Source organism: Streptopelia decaocto, assembly GCF_964273445.1.
Source record: "Streptopelia decaocto genome assembly, chromosome: 18".
In the NCBI taxonomy this organism is placed as follows: Eukaryota; Metazoa; Chordata; class Aves; order Columbiformes; family Columbidae; genus Streptopelia; species Streptopelia decaocto.
This window is the reverse complement of record NC_138673.1, coordinates 8,802,706-8,822,680: the sequence shown is the minus strand read 5'-3', so window position 1 is coordinate 8,822,680 and position 19,975 is coordinate 8,802,706. Positions and strand designations below refer to the sequence as shown.

The 19,975-nt window shown below is 40.5% G+C and overlaps 1 protein-coding gene across 1 annotated transcript in view; it reads right to left on the bottom strand.

Moving 5' to 3' along the window:
* The window catches only part of MED13 (mediator complex subunit 13), a 48,906-nt gene that overhangs the window by 25,931 nt on the left and 3,000 nt on the right, over positions 1-19,975 (bottom strand). The window contains exons 2-3 of the mRNA XM_082068403.1: positions 19,370-19,604; positions 11,405-11,573 (exon numbers count right to left, since the gene is read on the bottom strand). Of these exons, the coding sequence (XP_081924529.1) occupies positions 11,405-11,573; positions 19,370-19,604 (404 nt within the window). The remainder of the gene's footprint in view (positions 1-11,404; positions 11,574-19,369; positions 19,605-19,975) is intronic.

Genomic DNA, 19,975 nt, shown 5'->3' with positions numbered 1-19,975 from the left:
AATAGAGCTGAACCCCTGCAAGTACAACTATCAAAATATTTTACGTTGCATCCAAATCAATTCAGTCGTTTATGTGGAATATGTTTTACTGATTTTAATTAAAGAGCACGAATAGAGCAGGAAGACAAAATAAGCAGATCCCTGCCAGGGTGCTGCAGAAGCAGCACATCTCCATACCCAGTTCCATCTGACAAATATTCTTTTATTTTTCTTTTTAAAGAAGTTGTACAGCACAGTAATTTTCATTTATGTGAGCTACAAGTTATCTCAAGCGCCTGCCAGACTAATACACTCCCATAGGAAAAGAACAGATGTTTACAAGCAAGAAGATGCTGTTCACATTGGACACTAAATTAGGTCCACCATCTCAGTAATAGAAGAATGAAAGTCAAGGAGAACCTCAAAAGCACTTCATAAACTACTGAATAGAAGAGAAAACCTTCTCTGTAAGGAGGAGGGCAGCAAGCACCTGCTCCATCTCAAAAAATAAACAAACATGTCAAGGGAAATAGACTAAATTAAGTCAGTCAAAAGAGCAGATACTAGCGCATTTTTGGAAGGTCAAATGGAAAAGACGCTCCATGAACTACCGTACCTTAAAGACACTGCATGTGAGAGCAACACCTTGTCTCCAAAAAATCAAATCCAAGCCCATGAGCTAAGGCCCAGAATGGCGTGTGTGCTCCCTGACCTGCTGAAATGCTGGTGTGAGAACTCACAGCAAGTTCTGCGGGCCCGAAAAAAGATCCAAGCAGAGCCCCAGAGCACCAAGAACTGAACTCCAAGCACCAAGAACTGAACTCCAGGCACCTGAGCAGCCCTTTCAAAACACCGCCTGCACAGGCACAGTTACTAGCGACATCTTTAGAGTCATTTCTTTCCTCCACCCCCAGGTAGATGGTGGGACAGCCAACCGTAGGGGGGAAAAAAGGAGTTTTGGGAATCGGCATGATCCGTTCAATCTGTGAAAACGGATCTGAATGGGTTCAGTGACTCAGGCAGCAGCCAGCGGGCAGTCACCACAGTGAGAAGGAAGGCTGGGCTTACACATGCGGCTTTGCCTACCAGCAGGTTTCAAATTAGGGCCCTGAAACACTTCAGGGATGAGAGAACCCACAAACGGTTGACAGAGGAACAGGAAGCGCAGCACACGGTTTGTTACAGGAACTTCAACACAAGTGAACTGGAGGCGGAACCGCTCCAGCCGGCCCTGACCAAGCACAGCAGCTGGCAAAGCTGAGCTGCTGCTCAACTTGGGGTGTTTGGGGGACAAAAAGGGGCAGGATCCAGACTGACGAGCGAATCACTGTTCGTTCACAGCTACTTCGCACAAGTATTTCAATAATTCATCCTGCAGATGAAATAACACGCTGCTCAGACCCCCAGCAAAGTTCTTCTCCCCAGCGCAGATGATGGAGCTCAGCATCTTGTTGATGATTTCAAGTCCAAGTGAAGTCACATGTTTAGCAAACACCACTCAATTCCTATATGGAAATCTGATTAAACTTTAATCCTTATGCAAATAGTTGAAGAGTGATCTTCAAATTGAATTTTATTTTAAGATCATATTGGATGGTTTAAGGTGAAAGAGTGGATAGTGTTCTTGGTTCTGAGTGACACATAATCTAGAAGCTTAGGATGTGAGGCAAAGTTTAAAAATAAAAGCACATATTCTTTAAATACACTTTAAATGCAATTAAGCTCTGTCTCTTGTAAACACCACATTATTACACAGATGAAGGGCAGACAATTGTGGCATAATCTGATGGAATTCAGATAAACTAAGACAAAGAGAAGCATCAGCATGATAACAGAAGCATTTCAACTCATTACTGCAAAAGTAGCCCTAAGAAGGAGCAAGGAAAACCCAAGGTCATCATGCAAAAGCCAAATTAAAAACACCAACCAACCAACCAAGAAAAAACCCACCAAAACCAAACCCAACCCAACCCATACAAAAAAAACCCTCCACAAATTAAAACCGTTTTCTCCCCCTGGGACCAGTTACAGTACAATCCATTCTACAAAATCCAATCAGCATAAAATTTTCACTAATTCTGGATAAAATGTAAGTGTTAAACAGCAGAATGATGTGCAACACCCCAGGTTTTTGCTTCAGTACTTTCAGAGGTGAAGCAAAGTCATTTTATGCACAATAGGAAACAGTTTCATAGTAGAAATACAGACATTCTAATTAACCTAATTTCATTAAAGTCCTAATCTCGGAATTTAAATATCAATAATCCAGTTTCCAGCTGAAGTCTGAATTCAGCTGTTGGGAAGCGTCAGCAGAATGAGCATTCTTTAGGAATTTTGATCTAAACACGACAAATCCAGCCAGAATGAACGTCAATACTGAGAGCAATCTAAAAAAAAGACTCTTTGGAAGTGAAGCTATTTTAAGCGACCTTCGGTTCCCACCTATGCTCCATTAACATGCATTTCCATAAACAACCATTTGTATTCCCCCATGCTCCCTCTTCACTGAAGTCATACAAGGCAAAGCTGTTTTCAGTTCTGAGACAAAGGATTGTGATTCTATGTGAAAAGAAACAGAAACTGATGTGAAAAAATTCAATACATTTTCTCCTTCCACCTTTGTAAGAGCCACTGAAGGGAAGGAGGGGAAAGCACAGGAAAATTTACATATACATGAGGTTTCTACATCTCCATTAGCAAATCTGAAAATACCTCCTCGATAAAAAGGTAATTAGGTCTGTTTTTCCCCCCACATTAGTACTTCCACAGAGCTTTCTATCTCAAAGAGCCTCACAACCATGAGCTGCATTAGTACAGTAAAATCAAAAACGCATCCCCATGTTTCAACTGAAAGAGAAAATGGTTTTGGCTTTTTTTTTTCAGTTACCATCTCATATTTTCCTGGATTGTGTTTGTAAATTACTTCTGAGTTGAACCAGGAGCAGCCAAAGCTCTGCTAACCCTATCCAAATATTTACCATAGCCTTAGAAACTATATACTTGCTACTGCTGTTTCCTAGATGAGAAAAATGGACATTACAAAGTAAAATTACTGTCCAGAACTAATGGCTGCCACAATTAGGACTGTCCCCTTTCCCTTCCAGTGGGACAGAACACACCTTGTTCAGGAGCACAAACACATCAGCTACCGTTTGACGTCTCTAATAAGCATCATTATTTCAGACTGTTGTAAAATGTTTGCCAAAAATGGGTTCATCTCAGCCAGCACCCTGAGTCCTTTGGGGCATTCTGACCAAGGATCAATACACCCTGACTGGCTGACAACAACCAGCAGCACAGCTGAGAGGTTCCAACTGATGCATCATTGCTGCCCAAATAGAAGCATCTCCAAATAGTCATTCCTCATTACAGACTATTTTGGTATGACACTCAAATAAACTCAAAACAAAGAAGTTCCTTTTTAAAAATGATGGTGGACTTCTGTAGTTAATTCTTGTGCTGGAGAACACAGTCTTAGAATTCAATAGGTTCTTTAGGAAATTTAAACAGAAAAAAGTTTTAAGGTGACACACATATCACAAAGCCCCAAGAACCTTCACGTTCAGTTATTTGCTTGTAGCTTTTCTTCTTTTTTCTTTAACCAGGCTGAGAGACAATACTAAAGCAACAAGACAGAAACCAAAACTTCACCGCCAAAGAATAAATCTGGAGGAGTCACAGCCCTGACCACACACTCAACACGCTCCATCGGCCTCTACCCCGCGACACGTCCCACCACACACGCTTGTTCTTTCTTAGGGAACCCTCTGAGGTTTCGCATCGTGGGGAGGAACGAGCGAGGCTGCCAAGGCGCTCAAGGCTTTTGGAGCTCAGAGAAGAAAAGCAGCAGCAACCCCCCTAAAATAATCCATCTACCACCTTGTCTTTGTAAGCGCTTGTTCAGAGGAGTTCCTGGTGACTGTATCCAGCTGCAGGTACAGCCCCAACGCTGCGATGCGCTCATGGAGAAGTGCAGCCACCTTCACACCTGCACCGCTTCAACAGCCGGGCTTGGGTGCACACACAGCACCTTCCCTTTCCACTCACCACCCATAATCCCGAATTACAAAAATCCACAGTCTTAACTTGGACTAGAAAGGAGCAGGAAATTTTTGCTTTAAAAAGCAAAATAAGTAAAATACTAAAATCAGATACTTTTATTTCCACAGCACCAAAAATGGTTGCAAACTAACCAAAGAAACCCCCAACAACAACAACCTCACAAGGCACGCACACGAATTGTTCCCATTATCAAATACTTCAGGAGCTTTCTTTGGCTTTGTTTTAGTTATTTTCGGGGGAGTTGTTTTGGTTTTTTAAAGTGCTGGAGGCTGAGGAAAATAGAAGATAAGGGAAATGAGTTCCTAGTTCTCTAGGAAGAACATGCTATCATACATACTCATTACGTTGTAGCACTACTTTCTATGATAAGAATTTGAATCATCACTAATCAATTCACCAACATGCCTTTCTTGCCCTGGGCTACAAGTTCCCCTGTAACAGCAGAGTTTGTATCAGCCCCATCGCGAGAGCTGCACTTCAAGCTGACGGAGTGGCATTAATATCCTTAATGTGAAAGCACAAAGAAATCTAAACAAACGCACATCTACGTTTTCTAGCAAGTAACATCTTCTTTATCTTAACACGAAGTAATAAGATCTCAAAATACAGACGCTTCTCCAACTACTGACAAAGAGATGGAACAGCCGACGTTCTTCTAAGCAGCTCTGAGTAACTCCCTATGGTCACGAAGGTAAATATAGCAGAACGCTGATTTTGATGATAACACAAAGCAAAAAACATAGCTAATAGCAAAGCAGAAAAAACCCCTTCCAGTTCAAAGCACATCATTAATGGCTACTGTCAAAAGGCTCTCCAAAATATCTTTCACATAGCTAAGGATGCTTTGATTATAGTTAGACCTGCGAGTTAAAAATATTTATTTATTCCATAGTGAAGCTATGTGCACTAAAACAAATAGAAATGTGGCAAGTGACCTATATTCCAGAATAAGTCATATGCACCTTAAAGACCTCCACATTTTAAAATTAACTCCATTATTAATGAGCTTAGCTTCATCCCAATAAAAACAAGGTGAAAACAAAAAACTGTTTTATTTTTGTAAAACTATAGCATGACATCTTACAAAGAAGCAAAACTAATTTATTCAGAATGCAACTAGGAGTTTATATATACACACATTAAAAAGTATGTATCTCTCCAGATACAACGATTATAAGCAATATTACAAAAGGAGTTCACTCATGTTCTTGTATTTCGGAACTTAAATGAGACTAACAAACATGATCTTCCACTTCAGCATCCTTTAACAATTGAGGATGCAAATCTCAGTTTTCTGAATTTGAGCTTTGACAATGAAATGCATGTGTGCTATAAAGAATAAGAATCCAGAACATATTTGGAAAACAGATAACAGCTAGACATGACTCTGTTTCAAAGGGAGTGTAACAGCTTTCAATGTATTGCTCTTTCCCATTCTGAAACATTTACAAACATCTTGTTACGCCAGATTTTTTCGAAGTTCAAAATTGAAATACATTGTAAAATTTTCATTTAACAAAATCGGAAGTATCTGTGTGGGTTTGGTATCATCTTACTGTTCAGTGAACAAAAAGAGCACGGATTTTTGTGTTCAAAATCCAAAAACCAAGAGCCATATCATTTTTCCTGATGAACCAACCACCACTGTCACTTAAGCTAAATAAGAGAAAACTGCTTTGTGATGCAAAGTGCTAAATTTGTCTGCTTGTAGTCTCTGTAGCAACCCAATATTCCAAAGAGACAATCATGTGATCAATGCTCTCAGCTCCTGCTGTTTATCCTGCACTGTCCTACTTACAGCAGCTCTCAATTCCAGCTGTCTACAGGCAAAGGAAAAACATCACCTGCTCGCCTGCCGGTCCGCGATGCCAGGACAGCCTCATTAGAGCTGTTGTAAAAAAATGTTGACATTGTTTGACTTAAAGATTAACATAGGGAGGGAGTTTACACTGAAAAAAAAGGGATTTGAATAGGCTTAATAGAAAATATTTCAACAATATCAAGGAAGAGTCGTGCAGTTTCAGCTATTAAGGTTTCAAATCAAATAATAGAAATAAAACCAAAACCTGTGGCTACATGTTGTCCTGATATATTTAACTCTCTCGAGCGTGAAGAGGCTTTTGAGCTCTAGCACCCAGCAATTTCCTCATGCTGTTCCTGAATAATTCCCAGCACCGTTCTAGAGGGAGCAAGAAGCAAATCAGAGCATTCCTACAGGAAGGAGACCCATGGGAAACGGGCAAAGGGAGACGAACGGGGATAAGGCAGGAATGTGGGCTCAGGACGGAAAGCACGGCACCCCCTTTGTCTTAAGGACAGCGAAGACCAGAAGACAACAGCTGATCTCTTGCAGCAGAACTGGGGCCCAAGATAGTTGGTTAGTGTTCAGGGACTGTTTCTATCATTCAATATATTCACCAATGATTTGGACGAGGGAATAGAGTGTACTATCTGCAAGTTTGCTGATGACACCAAGCTGGGAGGAGTGGCTGACACGCCAGAGGCTGTGCTGCCATCAGAGACCTGGACAGGCTGGAGAGTTGGGCAGGGAAAAATTTAATGAAATATAACAAGGGAAAGTGTAGAGTCTTGTATCTAGGTAGGAAAAACGCCAGGTTCCAGTATCAGTTGGGGAATGACCTATTAGAGAGCAGCATAGGGGAAAGGGACCTGGGGGTCCTGGGGACAGCAGGGTGACCATGAGCCAGCACTGGGCCCTTGTGGCCAGGAAGCCAATGGTACCTGGGGTGGGTTAGAAGGGGGTGGTCAGTAGGTCAGAGAGGTTCTCCTGCCCCTCTGCTCTGCCCTGGGGAGACCACACCTGGAATATTGTGTCCAGTTGTGGCCCCTCAGTTCCAGCAGGACAGGGAACTGCTGCAGAGAGTCCAGCGCAGAGCAACAAAGATGCTGAAGGGAGTGGAGCATCTCCCGTGTGAGGAAAGGCTGAGGGAGCTGGGGCTCTGGAGCTGGACAAGAGGACACTGAGGGGTGACCTCATTCATGTTTACAGATATCTAAAGGGTGAGTGTCAGGAGGATGGAGCCAGGTTCTTCTCATGACAACCAATGACAGGACAAGGGGCAATGGGTAAAAACTGGAACACAAAAGGTTCCACTTAAATTTGGTAAGAAACTTCTTCTGTGAGGGTGACAGACACTGGAACAGGCTGCCCAGGGGGGTTGTGGAGTCTCCTTCTCTGCAGACATTCCAACCCGCCTGGACACCTTCCTGTGTAACCTCATCTGGGTGTTCCTGCTCCATGGGGGATTGCACTGGATGAGCTTTCCAAGTCCCTTCCAATCCCTGACATTCTGGGATTCTGTGACTGCTGTTACATTATCAATATTAATGTCCCTGATGCAGACAACAAGAGCATTTCCATGGCCCCACTGGAAAAAACAACCTCCCCCCGAGCAGCCACAACCATCGGAGACCGCGGATCTGCACCAAACTTGGGAATTGCAGCCACTCCTCCTCCCGGCAAGATGAGGTAGAGAAAAAAAAACACATATATTCAGATCTGTGAGAAGCAAACCTCCAAATCAAGATAGCTACGTGTACAAAGGCTTATAACAAAACCAAATTTGTATCTAGAATACTTTTCAGCAGTCATTTCCCATGAAGTCATATACTTATTATAGATAAAATAGTATTTTCATGTAAAAATGGTGGACTGGCATTATAAAATCCCATACCCAGACTAACATCAAACAGCATTACCTGTGAAACCTGTGCAGCAAGTTTCATTTTGTAAGCTATGATAAGCTTATCAGTTATGCTTTTCCAAGTGAGTTTTTGTTTTTAGGGCGGCTTTTGTGTTTGTTTTGGGTGTGTGGTGGGTTTTTTGTGTGTGTGGTTTTTCGGCATCTTGTTATTTAAGTGAATTTGTCAGATACAAGTTCTGGTTTGCCACCCACTACAATTGATTATACTATTTCCTATTTACAAGCAGAAAAACAAAAGGAAACACTCACACACGCAGCGCAACCTCTCAAGTAACACAGTAGCTTTTAGTATTCTGGATTTCAGTTGTCTATCAGATCCTCCCACAAAATCAGGATTACTCAATTATTTGCTTACTGGTATTTCAACTGTGTTAAAGTTTAGCAAGTTGTACTCATTACTAAAACTCCAGGAGATATCCTCCACGTATACATCTCATACTTTTGTCTCCTTAGGAGTCTCAGATTTAGTCTTCATTAAGGAATTATATCTAAAATAGCGTTTGATCTGACAACTTTCCTAATCATATTTATTCCAGGTATACGCGACTATTTTAGCATCCAGTTGGCAAGAGGAAAAGTCTCACGCAAAGGCTGTTATTCGAGCAGTCTAACCAGAAAAGGTAGACAGACAACTGGATGCAGCAGATCACAATCTCCGTCTCGAACATTTACAGGGTGATTTTTGAAGAAAGCATACACTACCCTAATTTCTGAACGTGGCAATAACACCACGATAGGTTGGAAAGGAGAAAAGAGAAAGACATCGCTATTTGTCAAATTTTGCAATTTAATATGCAGTCATCTAAACCACACTACTGAGCTTCTGTAATGTACCTTGCTTTAAGTGACTGAAAAACGTTGTGAGAAACACTGAGGCAATGATTTTTTCCCTGTTTGGTTACAACTGAGACCATTAGCAAAACATTCCCTTCAGTCTTTTATTCTACTGTTGTTCTCCTGCTGACCCCCATTGCCCATTCCCAAACCTGAAAACTGATGCCTTACAAACGAGCAGCAACAAAAACCCCACCGCACACACTTTAGGGAGTCAACTACTCCATTCCTGCCCTATCTATAAACAGAAATGGAACCAGCATACTTGAAAACCTCAGACAGTTTCCTCGGGCATGGTAATGACTTGTTCTAACAGATCAAATTTCACCAAATACACGACTGTCTCACTTTTCTCAATGCTGGTTTTAGGCTGGGGAGCAGCAGGGGGAGGGAAGGCAGAGCAGACCATGTTTGTTACCTTTAATTATAATTACGTGATTACTAAAACAGTGAACACTTAAAACCATCTATTTCTTATTTTCATGGCCATTTTTTCACATGCCACAGTGGCATCAGTTTATTAACATTAAGGACTGCCCTCTTAAAATGTATGTGCAATAATGAAATAGACTTGTTTTTTTTTAATATAACCTTATACAAGGAGGAAAATAACAGAGCAACAGGCAGGGAGCTTGAGGATCTGTCATCACAGCCAAATGCCTATTGGCAATCACAACCTTGTATCTGTTGCACTACCACATAGAAACAAAAAGTGCAACACAACTGACTTCTATTGTTGGGAGAGCAGATAATAGAAAAGCTCACTTCTTCTGGAACCACACGCTTTCAAACACAACTCGGAAAAAAACAGATGGGATCAGCTTCAAATGAAAGAAATAGCTCTACTCATGCATCCTTCAAAGAGAAAGAAAGTGAAAACGTGGGACTAAAGTCCCACACGTTGCTCAGATCTCCAAAAGCACATGATAAGAAGTTACCTCCACCGTCAAGAGCACTGACTACTCTGTCTCTAATCATGGTCTTTGAAACTAAAGATCGTCAGCAAGAACAACCCACCTTATCAAATCTGCAGTTAAAACACACAGAGAACAAGTCTACCCAGCGGCCGGCCAAGCCCCAGAGTGCCGGGCGGTATGAGCGGCGATCTGAAGCAGATCGGGAGCAGACTTCACATCCTCAGGACACTACGTGCCTTGAGATTATATAGGCACGTGAATCTGATCTCAGGGTTTCTGCATATTAATGCAAAGAACAGCCCCAAAGAAAGGAAAGCGTACAGAACAATATGCTGAGCATTTCCCTCACTTCATTTCATAAAAGCCAGTACTCGGAATATCACACGGTACTGAGCAATCTGGTATGAAACATTAAGATTTCTCTACAAATTGTTTCACACAGATCTGTGTAAATCTTTCTACATATTTTTCTGGTAGTTCTGGACTACTAGCGATGAAGTTGTTTTGTGGGTAAGCACACAATTCCTTCGGTTATTTTCATCAAGCATGCCGACCTTCTGACCCTCTTAAAAAAAGAATCAGAGTTTCCAAATTAAACAAACGCTGCTATTTTATTTTAAAAGCTTTCATCAGCTTTTCCAGCTGCTGTAGAGAGCTTTATAGAATTACTGTAAGAGATGCCATGACATAACTAATGCTGGTTTCAAATGGCAATTTGGAAAACCAGTTCCTCAAACGAGGAAAGCCCAGATTGTGCCAAGACAATATTGGCCTAAATAGTTAAAAGTAAACTCTTTACTATTGATTTGTATCAACAACACACAGAAGAAATGGATGGACAAGGCCACCCCAGAGAGAAAACAGTTGCCCTGACCAGGGTGGAGAAAGAGATGCCTAGAACTAAAGCAGAAGTTTATACATAAATTAAAAGCAGCAGCTCACAACTAGTAATAGAAACACACACAAACATGTGCTTCTGCTTCTTTTGCTCCAGATCAGCTCTTTCTTTCTTTCAAGTTTAAATTTATTGCAGAAGATGCCAACAATGGCCAACTCCACACCCAAAAAGCAAAGCCACTGGTCTCAAAATTTCCTGCGTGCAAGATTTAACACATACATATACACACACAACTCCCCCCACTCCCCCCAAAAAATTGTCTAAGCCTTAAATTACTTTGGATTTTAAAAGCTGATTTGGGAACAGTGATTAAAGTTGTTCCAGCTAACCTAGTTTTTATTCATTTCATTATTTATTGCCAGGCAACATAGACCATGTCAAACCACGTTGGAACCATGAGAAGTCCTTCCAATTTAGATTAAAAAAATTCTTTTTTCACACTCCTCCTCAATGTGGAGGCCACATGTATTCTTTTAACACCAGTGTTCCCAGACAACCTTCTTTCTGACCACAAGCTGACATTTCAAACCTTCTTCTCAGCATCCCCCGTTAGATGCAATTTACCCAAACCTCATGTGGTGCCTGTAAATAGCTCTCTAGATCCCGCTTCCTCAGAGAATAAGTCTTTCATAGTATTTACAAGCAGAATTAGTCCCGGTCACTACACTGGCAAGTCCAGAGAAGGTCTCTCTACACACAATCGTCCTTTTCTTCCTTTCCAGAAGACTCTAGCTTCTTTTCCAATATCCTTATTATTCATGGTCTGTGTATGAAGACCAATAAGGAAAACACTGCCTACTACCTTTAGTGTTACTTCCTTTCATCATAAGGAAGTTCTGAAGAATTCCAAAAAGAAAGAAAAAGAAAGATCAGAGATGCAGGTTCCAAAATAAATCATAAACAGAGTGCTCTTAGTTAAGTGTTTCTTCTAGCACAAAGCTTAAATAAACCCTACGACATCTTTAATAAAGCAAAATAAGCCATCCTACCTTTTGTTTATAGGTTTTTCGTCTTTCTCATAAGGCTTCACAAACCATTTCCCAATGCGTACAAAGTTCCGATTCATTAGACACCTCTCCAGCAGGTTGTGAACGGCTTTGAAAAGTAGAGTGCGACATTCGTAAGAAAGTCCATTCTCCCAAACACCATCTTCCTCTTCTATAAGGCAAGGGGAAAAAATAAATTAGCATTGAATTCCATCCTATTACTTCATGCACATATCACAATACCCTTTTCTCTCCCACAAGCTTTTAAGACACTCTCAGTATAACATGCAACCAAACAAAGCCTGTAACATTCAAATAATAACTTTACTCACATTATAATAGTATAACTGCTAAAAGTAATCAGCTATAAAAATATCTCATCTCCCACAAGAGAAAGAGATTCAACAGTTATTTGTACACAAAAAGGAAACCACCACCCTCAGTGCATTATATCTTTCAGCCTGCAAGATCTATCTGCAAGGTGGTTCATGTTTGGGGCAGCCTGAATTACTGATCTTGAAGAGTCAGCTGACAATTATGCTTAAAAATAAATTGCCCAAAGCCAAACTTTTAATATATCTTAGCATCTTTAGCTACCATTGACTGAGGAAAGCTGGGCACAAGTATCATTAATAAACTGACCCTCAGTGTTCGACGATTTGCTAGAGAAGGGAAGGGAGAGAAAAACAGCTACATACAGAAAACTAGTAAGAGCAACCTGATTCTCCCCAGAGGATTCTCACAACTGCATTTTTTGCTTTTAATTCAAAATAAAAAAGAAAGATATTTAAGCAAGCTAGTCCTGCTTTCTGATCTATACGTAGAACAGAAGAAAAAAAACAGCAAGCGGAAAAACAAAGCCCAGTTCATACTGATACGATTCTGAAGGGAAACACTGAGAAATCACACAGAGTAGTGGAATCCAACTTATACAAGCCAAGTTGATTTGCCAAATCAGAATGCCAGATTCATTAAAAGAAGCTGTAGTATCTTCAGCCACTGGCTCATTATCAGTGTTTGAACATAGTTTACAGGCCCTAGAAAGATATGTACCGGTCCAAAGAATTATAATGGCATTACAGATGTAAAACGAGAGACACTTGAAAGTTCCTGTAGCATCTCTCAGTATTTATGCAATACCACTCATTCCTGGCAACACACTAATATGGAGGATAACACAGGAAAGCTTAAGATCTTGTCCTTAAAACACTGGCAATCAGGCAATCTTTATGCCTACAATTCCTTATATATCATGTTTTACATTTATCCCTAAGGATCTGCTACTGGTCACCTTGGACTAACCTAGCATAGTTTTTTCTTGTAATGCTATTGCTTTTATATTCCAGGTAGCAGCAGAGACTAGAAGATCGTCTGACACAGATAAGGAGACATATTTTTACTTTAGTCTCTGGGTAGTCATGGAATAATTTAGGTTGACAGGGACCTGTGGAGGTCTTTGGCTCCAGCCCCTACTCAGAGTTCAAAGTTAGAGTGGGTGCTCGTATCTTGCATCCGTCGCCCCGCACACCTCCGAGCAGCAAGGCTTGGGTTCAGGTTTAGTTCTTACAGTAGCGGCCTGTCCGTTCAGCTCTCCTTCACAGCGGATTGGGGTTCAAACAGCTTTCCACTGCTCTGCCCAATGGCCAGAAAACCTCAGTAATAAAGCCAAGTCCTTACATTATAAATCCCCCTTCACCTTTATCTAGAAGCCACTTACAAGCTTAAAAGGTTGCAATAGTATTAACTAAAGTCTCAATATCCTTAGAGAGCATGTAGAAAACCAGACACCTAGGAGTTTTATTTAGGGAAAAAAACAAAAAAAAAGGAAGAACTTATAGACTATTACAATAAACAATCTTTAATACAAAGATGATAGAGAAAAGTATTTCAAGACACCACTACAATGAGCAGGCGGTGGACATCACGGAATCGTTAAATTTTTCCCCGCCCAACTCTCCAGCCTGTCCAGGTCCCGCTGGATGGCACCACAATTACTCCCAGCATCCTTTCCTCTGAGGGACAGAAGAGTAAAGAGACCTGCCTCCTAATTTATAAACGAAGAAGCGCACACCATTAAAGATTAATTACTTCATGAAATAATTTTCTGGAAAAGGATCCACATTCCCTAAACAAGGGACCTCACCCTGAATTTCTCACTCCACCATCCTACTCCAGTTTCGAAGTTCAGCAAAAGCTTGTTTGTGGAAACCATAAAGCTACAAGATAATACAGTAACTCCCCGAAGACACATCGTACAAGAAGCTCGTAACAAAAAGCAACAAGGTCCAAAGTCAAAGGGTATAAAATGTTTGTGCCAAGAGGAGACACTTTTCCCCAGCTGAGAGGTTGTCACCCTGTCCCACAAACTGCTCCACCAGCAGCAAACGAGCAGCTCAACAGAGCAAACATTAACTACAAAGCTTAATGATATTGGACTTTAACTGCACAATAAACTCCACACCATTTCAAAGGTTAAATACCTGGGTTTCTGTACGGCTCTCGTAATTTTAAAAAATCATTCTAAGAACATCCTCTGCATCAATTACCAATTATAAGAGGAAATAGAACTATTTCCAGCCTTTATGTCTAATTTTGGTTTGATATGTTAGCGCATCAATGAGAAGTAAGATGCTGACATCGCAAAGACACAAATGTAATTCAAAACTTGTCTTTGGATGGTCATACTATGGACACAAAGGAGAGGTTTCAATTTTCTGAAGACACTACAAAGTGCCACATTTTTCATTTAACATTAATAGTTGTGCTGACAATCAAGTTATGAACAAAAGTTTACATGCAAGAACTTGCCACAAGATTGTAATTATTACAAGCTCTCCTAGTTTATTGCTGAAATAGAGAGCTCTTAGATAAGCACATTATTAAGGTTTTAGATGGAAATGACAATTAAAGCCGATATTTAAAAAGACAGCGTGCTGTAAGCAGGCCGACTGATCAGGAAAAACGTCTGGTACCTAAAATAAGACCACCTGTTCAAACCAAAGTGCATCTTGCTATAGAAAGGGAAGGTTAAAGAAGACGACAGTTAAAGATATCCTCATTTCAGAACATTATTCAAATTCATGCAAAAAAAATAACAGTAAGTGTTCTGGGTCTTTTTGAAGTCTATTTAGTCATTCCCCCCCTCCTTCTTTTTTAGAGTGGTGGATGGAAGGAGAGAAATATGACATCTGTTCACATCTCCCAAAGATTTTTCTTCTTCATTCAAATTGTTGTTCCTCAGCATGAGAAAAATCATCCTATTGAACAGAAATTGTACCAAGTAAACCATTTTTAAAAAGAGAGGGAGAAGAAGAGGCACTTGCGTCTTCTTATCTTTCTTCAACACAATAGCTTCAAATGTTCAATCTGATAGTGACAATAAACCAAAATAAGTTGCTGACTCATTTTAAGAAGGTGTTAAGCCACAATTTCACTTCAGACAAGCATTATCCACAGAAGTGCTCCGGCAATCTGAAGGTTACAAATATTTTATTTCTCATTAGTTCTCTTAGCTGTCCAAACCACTCAGCTCCTCCGTGACATACTTCATGTCAAAGCCTTAAACAAGCTGTACACGTACCATTCCACTATACTGAATTTATTTCCCACTCTCTTTACATCACATATTAGGCAGAGACCTTTCCTTAAATAAAGCTAAAAACTATCAGGAAATGAAGAATTAATGGAAACAATGGCCAGGAAAGAGCAACTTTCATCCTACAAATAAATAAACTTTCTCAGCCAAGCCCTCCTTGACGTACCACCATCCAGTTTTAACTGAACGCCTGCAGGGGAATCTTTGCTTTCAGTCCTTTTATGTTCTACTTTACATTCAGTTCACCTGAATCAGTAAAATATGTAGCTATGCCTGTTTACAAGGATAACAAGGTAACAACTTTCCTTCACTATTTGTTGGGTGTAAATTTGCCTGGTCTGGTCTGTATGGCCACAAGAAAAGCAAAATTGAAAAACTTTCTAGCTACATGTTCCAACATCCCCCTTCGCACTGTCTTTAAGTCACTCCATATGCAGTTATATTTTACTTCCACTGCTAAATCTTACCCTTAGTGCCCATGGAGTCTTTGCTTTTATTTATACAGGTATATTATGCACGTGTCATTTTACGTACAACCAACATAATATGATGCAAAATCCTCGTTTACTGTGACCAAATATTTTTCACCTTACTCCACAGTCAGGAAAAGGACAAAGTTAAACAGCACCTTAGAGCTGGTGCACACACCAAGTCACAGAAGTTTTACAAAGGCTGCTTCAGCAATTTTTGATTAACGTTAGAAGTAAGGAGACACTGAATGCTGACGTCAGCACAAACCAACCAACTCCCAGATTTGTTTGGAGATGAGGATTTGACCTATAGGGCACATATATTGAGAACTACACAATACACAGAAGTCTTTGCTGCCGCAACGGTTGCTGTTTCCACCGTACAGCTCAGACTGGCATCATTTTTACACATCTATCCCTCACAGAAGCATAAGGAAGACTGTTCAGCAAATAACCACTGACTGACTTGATATAGGACAGGTACAAGGAAAAATCTTTAATTTTTAAAGCAAATTAACAAAATGTAATAGACACCAGAACAAAAAAGACACATCTTATAGCTCACCATTGAAAAGATGCAATTTGAAGGTCAAAGGCATATAGAAGCATTTCCCTATCCAAGCAGTAATCAAATTGTAACCATTTCCTTGGGACTATGTATTGTACATAATTCATACCCAACTGTTCAGAGGTTTGAATTCATCTACTGCCAATTTAAAAAAAAAAAAAAAAAAATCCACTTTAAACCAAGAAAGAACCTATTTGATAAAATAACTGCTGACCAGAGCAGTGAGACACCGTGGCTTTCTGAAATGTGAAGAGATGTCCTACTTCAAGGTTTGAATTGCAGGAATTACTATAATCAAGCCTCACTGTCACAACAAAAACATAACCTTTGAGGTTGTTAGAGGATAAAACAACATTTCACTAACTTCTGTCTGCCTCTAGCTACATTGGGGTAGAAATACACTTAAGTGGGTTTTGGGGTTTTTTTTGTATTATATACAGTAAGCAGCTTCCTACGGAAGGGGAAAAAAAAATGATGAAGTCAATATTACTGATCAATCAGCATCTCTGAACAAGTCTCCTTTTGACATGCCCCCAGGCAACAACAAACCCTGACCATCAACAAGACAGTTATCCAAGGCTTGATCCGAGAATTCAGATATAGCCAGTAGCAGACATTCAAACACACCTCCGGGGCAAAGAATGAACTTCTAGAATGTACAGGCTAAAGAGAGAAAGAGGTATTTTTTTTAATCTGATTTGCATAGATGCACACCCACAAAACAGTGCGTTCCCTCTTGAAGTGATTTTTGGGAACGTGGGATTTGGGAAAAGGATTCTTGGAGGCTCCCGCATTTCAAATCCCTGAGGGCTGATCACCAAGATGTGTTCTAGACACTGACTGTCCATTGTTCATGGAAACTACAAGTCACCAAAAACCAGTCAAAATACCAACCTCTCCTTAACAGGCATCGTTTCATACCAAAGGAAGCCAGAATCAAAAGTTATTAACGTTGCCCTGGCATATTTTTAACTACAGCTCTTTCAAGGTGCACTTCCCAAGAGTGGTTTGTCCATCAGCAATAAGGGACACGTCGCAACCTGCACTGGCCCCTCTCTCCCTCCCTTGCCCTGTTCTGCACAACAGTTCTTCACCCACCACACAGAAAAGTTCTACAGGAGGCAGCACCTCAACCGTCAGCAACAAACCGTTTCCAATGAATTTTGCAGGTAACAAGCCTCTGCCAGGAAGTAATTTATCCTTCCCATTGAAAATGTAACAAGCAATCATTGGGAGAACAGGGCAGTGCGCATTACGGGGAGAAATTGTCCACCAATGAAAAAAATCCATTAGGTCTATGACAAAGGTCAGATAACATTGTTTGGGTTCAGCCATAATTCTTTCTTATATGAGGTTCACATTAAGATTTTGTGTAATGGAAAGAGAAAAAGTGCAGGTGCAGGCTCAGCCATCTCTTCCACAATCTAACTGATTAATATCTTTATCAACTTCTGGTTGGAAGAGCCAAGCAGACTAACACACTCCAAGAAATCATAATGTCTCCTTTTAATTAAAAAGGAGACATAAATATGCCTGCAAAAACCAAGATGTCAGATACATCTACACATAGCATAGGTCACAGTCTCATGATAAGCCTTTATGTAGAAAAATATCTAATGGTGAGACGTGTGGGATAGCCTTGCTGCCAAAGCACAGACACCCACAGGTGACCCAAACAAGGAAAGCACCCAAAACAACTCCAAAAACATGGCTGGGAGACTCTAACACCAGCTCTCCCTTATACCCTGCAAGAGATTAAGAGTTGGTAAGCACCTAGGATGATAAGTGCTTATCTACCTGCGTAAAAGTGTAATTCCATAAAAGCACAACTACACGCTGATCTAAAAGTTCAGCTACAAAACACCACTATTTTCAAAAGGTTCCTCCACGCTATATCACTAGTAGATAGATTCAAGAGAGAACACAAAGTTGCTCAAACAAATAATTTTGATGGCCAGGTCATGCACAAATACACTCTCCAAGTGGTTTAATTTTTATTTGATCTCCCACTCAAAAAAAAACCCAAAACCAAGTATATTTGTCTCAACTGAATCCCACCAGCCAGCAGTATATAAAATTTACATAGATACTTCCATACAAGTGTTGGTCTTTGCTGAGGGCAGGCCCAGGCCAAAAATAGCATTTAGTCTAAGTTACATCTCAGTCATACAAAGGATGTTCCCTGCAGGTCAAGACTGAGGTTTACTTGTTGATGTAAAGTTTCTAGTTCCAGGACAGATGGGAATACGAGCAACATCCCAATCTTTCAAGTAAATAATTCAAAGAAATAAACATCATTTTAATGTGTTAATTATTTTTTAGATCCTATTACTTTTGTATGAAAATGCCATACATTATTAAATTGTTTCAAGTCAGCTTCCTCAGTGGCACTTCAAACTCATATTTGTTCTTCAGCTTATCCATGGACAGCACTAACAACTGGTTACCAGGTCACCAAACCCTGGTCTCATTTTACACTTCAGTAATCTGAATACTGTACATTATTTGAAGGGAAATTGGAGAGATGTGGCCTTTTTTATGTCTAGAATTAGTACAGTCTCTCCACTAGACTTGCACAGTTTAAAAACCTAACTTGGTCACCTTACTGATAAGCAACTGGAAAGCCAACTACTCTGGGAACCGACATCAGCAAGTAAACATTTTCCAAACAAGGCGTCAAATTTGAAGTACATTATTGAGAAATATAAATATTGTCAGTCTTTCAAAAGTCCAAGTTTGAAAGCAGGTACAGGTTCAGAGCACTGGGAAAAGAGGGAGAGAGAAACCATAAAAACACAAGGTTTAGAGATTCTTGCACAAAACCAGCCAGGCAGTTTTGGACACCTTCTGCCGAGGGATTCTCCCCAATGATTCGCCTTCCAACCAAAACAACTCCATACGGTGCAAGAGTTGCCCAGATCTCTACAATTCTTATTACAAAATAAAACGGGGTTTACTATTTGAATTTGGACATTCTAATTGCCCAGCAAAAGGGATCTTAGTGAAACATGTTTAAGACACTTCTGAATTCCAGGCACAGCTTTCTCGTGAAAAAGCTGCCAAAATTCATAGGCTTGGGCTTTTTTTTCAAAAGAAACAAGTGGGGAGCAAAAACTTGTTTCTTGAAAATCTAGCAGCCCAAGACCACCTAAACACAGACAGCAGCTGTTGGAACACTGCGCAGCCATAATAATTTGGAGCAGATTGTAGCAATAAATTTATCTTATCTATAGACAACAGTTCACCTAGTACAGAATTTCTAAGGGCTGGCAGGAGACAGCCCTGAGCAACAGCATCCTTTCCCTGACCAAAATATGGAATTCATTTCCTCCTACCTGAGAGATCATGATGAATAAGGTCAGCAAAGTTGGGGTCATCACCCCACCAAAATATCCACAGCTCCCTGCGTCCAGGTCTCTGGTCTCGGCGCCAAACGCTGAGCACATCCGCCTTCAGACAGCGACTGAAACTGCTCAAAATAGGGTCCTCTTCCGTGACCGGAAAGAGAATCGGGGCAGATGTTGGACCCTGCCATACGTATCGCTTCCATTTAATCCCAGTTAGATCAGCCTACGGGAAAAGAAGAACCGGTCAGTCACTTGGGGTAGATGCATCCCCACCAGAACCATCCTGCTACAACGAGATGATGGCACAGGAAGAGGTGGGTGGAAGGAAGAGAGGCGGGATTAATCCAACAACATTTAACAGAAACCATATTCGTAATATAAACTAGAAATAATCAGGAACCCTGTTTTAAAACCTCCTTTAATAACTGTAGAAAAGCAAGAGCTGTTCATTTTCCCTGCAGCTTTAAGATACAGAGAAAAATCCAGATTTGAAATTAAAAAAAAAAGCAAAAGACAAGTGAATAATGTAATTATTTGCAGACTGCAGCTGCCCAATCTACCAAACACTTGCCTTAGCAAAGAACATCTTTCTTT